We start from the raw sequence: 8,476 nt of genomic DNA, 5'->3' as shown, positions 1-8,476 counted from the left end.
GCACTGGGTTTCAACATTGCGACTGTTTCGAAGTTATGGTAGTTTAGTACATGCGTCAAGCTATTTGAATGCCAATCGCGACATCTGCCAATGGTACTGAACGGAGGAAATATCAAATTGAAATTTGTCCGGATTTTGGCGACGCACCCTGTATATATATATATTAACCAACAATTTTAATTGTAGAAAGACCGCGTATAGATGAGCCGGAGCTTCCTCCTCCCCCTCCTGTAGTCGTTGATGTCGGTAAGCGAACTATTTAAATATTTAAACATTGTGAGAAATATATTAAAATAACGTGTATATATTATTGTATACATTAATTTTCCAGATGATGAAGACATACGTGTAGTGATGCAGATACAACATGGAATGAGAATAGAAAATAATTAGCAGCAAGAAGCAGAAGCGGAAGAGGAGGCGGAAGTGGAGCGTGTAAGACACGCGTATGAAATATATCGAAAGATAGTAGAAGAAGAATGTGATGATGTTTTTGAGCGAGAAACAGTGCATTTGTCGGACGGAGAAAACACCAATGACGATAATGAGGAGAACGAGGAGGCTGACAAAGACGAGGACGACGACGACGACGAGAACGATGAAAACGGTGAAAACAACGACGATGATGACGATGAAGATAATGCCGAACACGCTGTCGACGACGACGAAGATACCCGCTCCGTAATAACAATTTCAGCAGCGGGAGATTCTGAAGCAGAAGTGCTGGAAGAAGCGGGAGGTGAATATTGTAATAATTAGGTATAATACTGTTTAATAAATGTTTGTTAGTATATAGAATTTTGTAATATTTATGTATTAAATTATTTTTGTTTACAATACAATACGAAGGAGGAGTCGCTGGAGGCGTTGCTGATGCTGCTGACGCAGAACAGAAAGTGCGTGCTGAGCAGAGCGACAACTTCGACGACAAAGATCGCGTCAGCAACGCCGTTAACACTAATGAAGTCGACAACAGCTTCGACAGCAGCATTAGCGGAGACACCGGCTACATTGGCGACAACGTCGACAACAGCATCAGCAGCAGCGACACCGACGACGCCGTCATCAGCGACAGTGTTAGCGAGAACATCAGCGTTGACCATCAGATTGGTGAATATAATTATATAAAGTTACGGGCAGAAAACACACATAGATATAAGAGATTTCGAGTAACGGGGAGAGAGGCGGTATTTGAAATACGCAAAATTCGTCCGGGTGCCGAAGTGTTACAATGGATGGAAGGTGCATTCCGCGAAATTTATAGTTACGCGGTAAATTTATCAGAACCGGGGGATTATGTCGAGGTGTGGTTTGACTCCCCGACTTTAACTAACGGTGCGGCGGAGCTTTCTTTTCGACCTGTGCGCGACTTGTGACTCACGAGAATATCTGGTCTCTCGTGAGTTCGGTTGCGCAAAGTAACGGTGGAATAGACATCGCAGCATCTTTTACGATTCGCGTATGCACCGTCCACCTACCGTCGGGTAGAGGTCGTCCTGTGTGCGGAAGGAATCGCGAAACGTTCGATTCTTACAATATCGAATCGCGACAACCTCTGCTTCCCTCGCTCACTCGTAGCTGCGCGAGTGTATCTCGAACGAGGTAACATTCGCACAGGCGAACTACATTTTCTATCGGCCTCGCCCGGCCTTCCGCCTGCCGGACAGCTCGGTCGGCTCCAGGGTTTAGGAGGAGAGGAAGGGACGAAATTGCGACACTCGTGTAATTAATGCTGAAATGCAGGGTGATTTATGCACTTCGTTACTTTGTTACATTGGATATAACCGGAATGGAATTTTGAATTAAACTTAATCTCGTTATTATTATATTGGGAACTTAGTCACGTTATTTACATCGGATATGGCTGGAACGGTATTTTAATTGCGGTATTTATAAACGGATAGTATTAGACTAGTTTTTTTATCGGCGCGATAATCCGGGTGCGGAATGGTTTGCGGAGGCTCACAAACGGCACGGATTTCGGCGCGGTGGACTATAATTAGATCTTAACCTACGGAGTATATTTACACGGAGGGGGGACGCTTGTATCCGGAAGATGTTCCGGGCCGTGAAAACGGCCGGTAGAGTCGTGACAACGACTGCGGAGTCGTAAGAACGACTGTTTTTGGTGTGGCGGTTATAACGATCGAGTTTCCGCGGCTCGAAGAGCCGACGGAGATGGTGTGCGCCGGAGCGCCAGGTAAGTTGAGACTACGCCTCAACTGGACGGTCAGGATGTGCCCGAGACTACGCCTCTGACACCAGGTGAGTCGAGACTACGCCTCGACCGGACGGTCAGGATGTGCCCGAGACTACGCCTCTGGCACCGGGTGAGTCGAGACTACGCCTCGACCGGACGGTCAGGATATCTGCACCGAGACTACGCCTCGGCTTCAGGAGGGATCGCTCTTGGAGACACTGCCTCGAGAGCTCGGGAAAGGAACTGGTCTCGACTGCCGAAATCGCTCGGCTTTTATACCCCGGAGCGGTCTACGGTCCGTCCAGGGTCGGCGTGCGGTACGCGGTTGTTTGCGCGCCGTATTGTCACGCACCCGTGCCGTGTCGTACTGGCACCGGTCTTCTTCTGTACACGTGCGCTTTTATTCTATAATTCCGCGCCTTATACTATCGGTTAGTTCGCAGGGATAAGCGATTCTATAGGAAGGTTGGCGGAATTATGGTAGGCGTGTGTGTTATACTATACATTTACTCTTATTTAACAAAACGAAAAGAAAAGAAACTGTAATACGAACATATATACACTATTTACAAATTATATACAAGTGACGGGACTCGTCCCGTCACAGCAGAATAGATGGTTAAAAGTCACCGGACATCAAATGATCGAAGACGCTGATTTCATGACAGACGTTATCCGGAATCCAGAGCGATGGTGTTCCAACTGCTATAGACGACCGTTGTTTGTTTTATATACAGAGAACGATTGTTACTGGAATACCGAGTGGCACAAGNATGCATCCCCTAACAATGAAGACTATGAGCAACTAATGAATGAAAAGATAAAAAAGCGTGTATTGAATCCAACAAATATATACGTTCCAATAATACTATCGTGAGTAAACAATTATATATATATGAGTATAAGCGAAGACAAACATGACCGACCGCGAACCGCTCGAAGAAGAGGCCGCGCTCCTCGACACGTTGGACGATTACATCTCGTGGGAGGAATGGTGTCTAGAAACACTGAGAGAAGAGTGTCGTAGAAAACTCCCGCGACCGTTCACAGGTGTGATAAATTGGCACGTCGTTCGTATCGCGCGATTCGAAAGTCTGCGCGCAGCCCTTCGCGAACGATACGCGCACGTGGGTGCGGGTGTCGAGAGTGCGGGACTCGCATGGATCGAGGTAGAGACAGCGTTTAAAAATCGTTTGGTGACCGGCATCGTGGTGAACAAGTCGTTCATCGAGCCCCGTCGATTTCTCGAAGCCGCTAGAGACACGGTGCTCGCGCGCGTTCATCAAGCGATCGCGCGGCACGCTAGTGTGAAAGTGAACACAGTGTTCAACGGGAAGTTTGTCGCGGGTGAAAAAACGAGTTTAAATCGATTAATACGCACAATCGCGCATTATATCACTCGTCGGATCTGCGCGAGTGGTATGATCAAGATGTGATGGATGCAATAATGACCGCTCTGGAGGAGTTCCAGGAACGCGACAGCGGCTGGGCGTTGACGTAGATACTGAACCTCACAGTGAATGTGAACAGTCACAATCTGATGCGCGCAGGATGTCAGATTAAAATGTCGCGTGAGGTTTAGCTCAAACGCGCGGTAGTGAACAGTCGCCAGAATATGCGTGTTTCGCGTGGGCAGTGATCACCGCGTTGTATCCAAGTACTTCACATTCCAAACAAATATCACAGTATCCTACGTACGCGAGTGTGTTGAACTTTGATGGAATAGAGTTTCCAATGACATTGCGTCAAATCGCGCGTTTCGAACGCAACAACAACGTGTCCGTAAACGTGTTTACAGCGGCGGAACAGGGACACGGATACGTACCGCTGCATCTCACGTCGAACAAGAAGAAGAAGCATGTGAATCTACTGTATGTTCCCGATCAACACAATGGAAATGTGGGACACTTTGCGTGGAGAAAAAATTTATCGCGTTTAGTCAGCTCGCAATTGAGCAAAATGAAGACAGCGAAGTACATATGCGATCGGTAAGTACGAACGATTGGTGTAACAGTAACAACAATGTTGAATAAAAAAAGTAATTTTCTAAATTGTGAGATGGTGAACTTATTAATTAATGTTGTGTGTATTGTTTGTTTATTGCAACACGTACATAGATGTCTACACTACTTCCGCACAAGCGATAAGCTGGCGGTACACACCGTGGATTGTAAACGATTGAACAACAGCGCAGTCGTTCTTCCCGCTGAGGGAAATAACTGTTTGAAATTTGAGAATTACAACAACAAGGAACGGGTTCCAATAGTGGTGTACGCCGACTTGGAGTGCGTACTCGAGAAACAGGACAAAGAGGAGAACGCATCTAGCGCGTACTCGAGAAACAGGACAAAGAGGAGAACGCATTTAGCGCGCACAAGTATCAAAGACACAGTGTGTTCAGTATCGGTTATTACGCGAGCTGCAAGCACATTGACATCGGATACAGATTTCATAGAGGCGAGAACTGTGTGCAGTGGTTTGTAAATGAACTGCACGATCTCGCGAAACAAAGACCTTGTTCGCGACAAATGTACCTATGGCGAATCTCACACCGGCGGAGCTCGAGCGGTTTAGGAACGTCAAGTGTTGCCACGTTTGCGAACAACCGTTTGAGCGAGATGACATGAGAGTGCGCGATCACTGTCATCTGACGGGACGCTTCAGAGGACCCGCGCACTTCGCGTGCAATCTGAATTACAAACAAGTCTACATTGTTCCCGTTGTGTTCCACAACTTGTCGGGATACGACGCGCATTTTATTATCAAGGATGTGGCCACCGCTTTCGAGGGTGAGATCAACGTGCTGCCCGTGACAAAAGAGACCTACATATCGTTCACGAAACATGTGAGCAGTACTCGAGATGAAGATAATCAGAAGTGCGTGCAACTGCGGTTCATTGATTCGCACAAATTTCTGAGCACAAGCTTAGAAACGCTCGCATCCTATCTTGACAAAAGCGAACTGCGAGTAACTCGAACGGAATTCAGCGATCTCTCTACCGAGGACTTTGAACTGCTCACGCGAAAAGGTGTGTTTCCATACGAATATGTGGACAGCGGTGACAAATTGTTGGAAACCAGTCTGGCACCGCGCGAGGCGTTTTACAGTTCGCTGACCAGTGAGACAGTGACGGAGAGCGAGTACGCGCACGCGACGAACGTCTGGCAACGATTCAACATCGACAATTTGGGATCTTACAGCGACCTGTATCTGAAGACAGACGTACTTGTGCTGGCTGATGTATTCGAAAACTTTCGTCGCGAGTGCATCGCGAGTTACGGACTGGATCCCGCGCACTACTACACGCTGCCGGGATATACATGGGACGCCATGTTGAAGTACACCTGTGTGACGTTCGAGCTGCTGACTGACATCGACATGGTGATGTTCGTGGAACGCGGCATACGCGGCGGTCTGAGTCAATGTTCAAACAGATACGCCCGCGCCAACAACAAGTACGCGCGTTCGCACGATCCATCAGAACCGACGTCGTATCTGATGTACTACGACGTCAACAATCTCTATGGGTGGGCGATGTGTCAATAGCTTCCATATGGTAACTTTGCATGAGTGGAGAACGCAGACGAGTTCGATGTGACAACGGTCACCGCGGACAGCGACGTTGGCTGCATACTCGAGGTTGATCTGACGTATCCGAAAGAACTGCACGACGCGCACAGAGACCTGCCTTTTTGTCCAACGCGCAAGGAGCCGCCTAGTAAACATGGAAAGAATCACGTCAAACTGCTTGCCACAGTGTTCAACAAGAAGCGATACGTGATTCACTACCTCAACCTGCAGCAGTGTCTGCGATACGGGCTTCGCCTGACGCGAATACATCGAGTACTGCGGTTCTCGCAATCACCTTGGCTGCACGGATACATCGAACTGAATACCCGATTCCGCGCAAACGCCACCAACGAGTTTGCAAAGAACCTTTACAAACTCATGAACAACGCGGTGTTCGGCAAGACTGGAGAACGTGCGCAAGTACACCGACGTACGACTTGTTACAAAATGGGAAGGACGATGCGGTGCGGAGGCGCTCATTGCAAAACCAAACTTCCACAGCCGCAACGTGTTCGCTGAAGATCTAGTGGCCATAGAACTGCGTCGTCTGGAAGTTTTATTCAACAAACCGTTGTACGTCGGTATGTACATACTCGACATATCGAAGACCTGTCTATACGAATTCCATTACGACTACATGACACCGTTGTATGGTTACGATTGCAAGATCCTCTACACCGATACCGACAGTTTGATATACCACATAAAGTGCGAGGACGTGTACGACGATATGAAGCGCGATATCGCTCGCTTCGATACGAGCGACTATCTAGCGGACAATCTATACAACATGCCTCGCGCAAACAAGAAGGTACCGGGACTTATGAAGGATGAGAACAACGGTGCTGTTGTGACGGAGTTTGTGGGTTTGCGCGCGAAGATGTACGCGACCCGAGTGGACGACAGCAAGTGCACGAAGAAGGTGAAAGGTATGAAGAGAAGCGTCGTCGCGAGAACGATTACTTTCGACAACTACGTGCAATGTCTGCGGAACGCAACCGAACTGACGCGACAGCAGTCGTGCATACGATCTCAGTTGCACGAGGTGTTCACCTTGTCGAAACGGAAGCTCGCTCTGAGCCCGCACGACGACAAGCGGTACATCATCCAAGGTTCAACCGACACCTTACCGTGGGGCCATTACAAGATCCCTAATATAGATTAGATTATGTTGATGATATAATAATAATACACATTAAATGAAGTATATGTAATTGTTTTTATTGTATTTAAAAAAAATACATATGTACTACTTTATAAATTGTGACGTTGTTTCGCGGTGGTAACGTAATTCTCGCGCCGCTCCCCCGCAAACGGAGATTACCCGGGATTTCCCGGGACTCAGGTGAGCGTCCGCGAGAAGACAACGTCGAATCACGGGCAGGACAGAAAAGATGGCCCGGAACGAGCACCGTCGAGTCGAGTCGACGAATACTTGGTTATAATTTTGGGCGCCAGATGCGGAGTTGCGTCAAAAATCAGCGTCACTCGGCACGACGGGCCGACTAGCTCTTTTGGGAACGGAGAGGGGCTGGGTTTAGTAAAAATTCGGAATGCAGGCTGTCCCTTGACCTCGCGATAGTAAGCTCAAGTAAAGGAAAGAGAGTTAGAATAAATCAGCACGAGTTAATAATTAAATGACAATTTATTACGCATGTAGACAGGCAGAGATAATATAAAAGAAATGATATAAAGAATAGTAGAAAAGAAAAGATGTGTTACAAGATAATATAAAAGCGATAAGATAACAGAAGTGAAATTAAAGAAAGAATGTAAAAGAAATATGAGACAGAATAAGCTACGGCGGTATAATCGAAAATATTACAAACAAAAAGATACGGAATCCACGAAAAAGTACGAAAATTAACAAACCGTATCACGCGAGTTAACGAGGCAAATTAATAAATCAAAACGATGCCGCAAAAGTACTGGACGAGAAACTGTACTCGAGGATTCCAGCTGAAAGACAACAAGCGCAGGCACGAGAATATAGCAATCGCGGGGCGCAGAGCTAGATGCAGGCTAAACAGCTAGAGAGTGCAAGCAGATGTGCAGGGCAAACAATACGCCGCAATAAAATAGCGTGCAGTCGCCTGTTTACAAGCCGTGGATCAACCCGGACTTACTTGTTCCGCTGATGATTGCAATTTGGTCGACTGGCTCACTCTGCCACGCAGCTTTCGCCGGTTTCGTGTCACTAGGCCCAAAAGATTACGTTGAGCCGATTTCTCAATCTACGCGCATGCACTCGAAAGAAAATACACGCGATACAAAGCAAAGTGGGTGCGACGTCGGAGTTGGCTGTTCCCTTTTGATTATCACAAAACGATTAGCAACGCTCTCTATCTTGGCGCTAGGAAAATCGGCGGTACGATACGTTACTCGATCGCGAATAATCCCGGACAACTTATGCGCTCGAAAGGCGACACGCATTCACCGTACGCTCGCAACTAGTTCGGCGATAATTGTCTTGAAAATTCACCATCCGAAACTGTCGTTAATCCGCACGTTAATTCGGCACAATTTTCCTTACCGATCAACACAGCTTCCGACTCGCACACATCTTACTCCAGCCGATCGCACGAGAAAAATCCGATTTCGTTATGACGATTTCTTACCGCGGCGGATGATTGCCGTCGGTAGACGAGATCCGACGATACGCAAGCGATACGTTCCGATAATCACGGCACACAAATATGCTCGCT

General features: G+C 47.4%; 1 protein-coding gene across 1 annotated transcript; it reads left to right on the top strand.

Annotated features, from left to right (window-relative positions):
• The first annotated feature begins 3,647 nt into the window (after positions 1 to 3,647).
• On the top strand, positions 3,648 to 6,936 carry LOC109861765. The gene is made up of 6 exons (XM_020441563.1): positions 3,648 to 3,697; positions 3,799 to 4,188; positions 4,318 to 4,600; positions 4,713 to 5,728; positions 5,819 to 6,124; positions 6,174 to 6,936. The coding sequence occupies exons 1-6, from the start codon at positions 3,648 to 3,650 to the stop codon at positions 6,934 to 6,936; spliced, it is 2,808 nt and encodes a 935-aa protein (XP_020297152.1).
• Positions 6,937 to 8,476: the final 1,540 nt, after the last annotated feature.

Source organism: Pseudomyrmex gracilis, unplaced genomic scaffold (assembly GCF_002006095.1).
Source record: "Pseudomyrmex gracilis isolate BER0280 unplaced genomic scaffold, ASM200609v1 scaffold_1010, whole genome shotgun sequence".
NCBI classification, from domain to species: domain Eukaryota; kingdom Metazoa; phylum Arthropoda; class Insecta; order Hymenoptera; family Formicidae; genus Pseudomyrmex; species Pseudomyrmex gracilis.
The sequence above is the reverse complement of the archived record's forward strand: the minus strand, read 5'-3'. Positions and strand labels throughout refer to the sequence as shown.

Excerpts from the sequence above, each read along its gene's own strand:
- LOC109861765 (XM_020441563.1), top strand. The coding sequence starts at position 3,648 with ATGACCGCTCTGGAGGAGTTCCAGGAACGCGACAGCGGCTGGGCGTTG. Across the intron at positions 3,698-3,798 it reads GACAGCGGCTGGGCGTTGAC|TGAACAGTCGCCAGAATATG; the intron begins GTAGATACTGAA and ends AACGCGCGGTAG. Across the intron at positions 4,189-4,317 it reads GCGAAGTACATATGCGATCG|ATGTCTACACTACTTCCGCA; the intron begins GTAAGTACGAAC and ends ACACGTACATAG.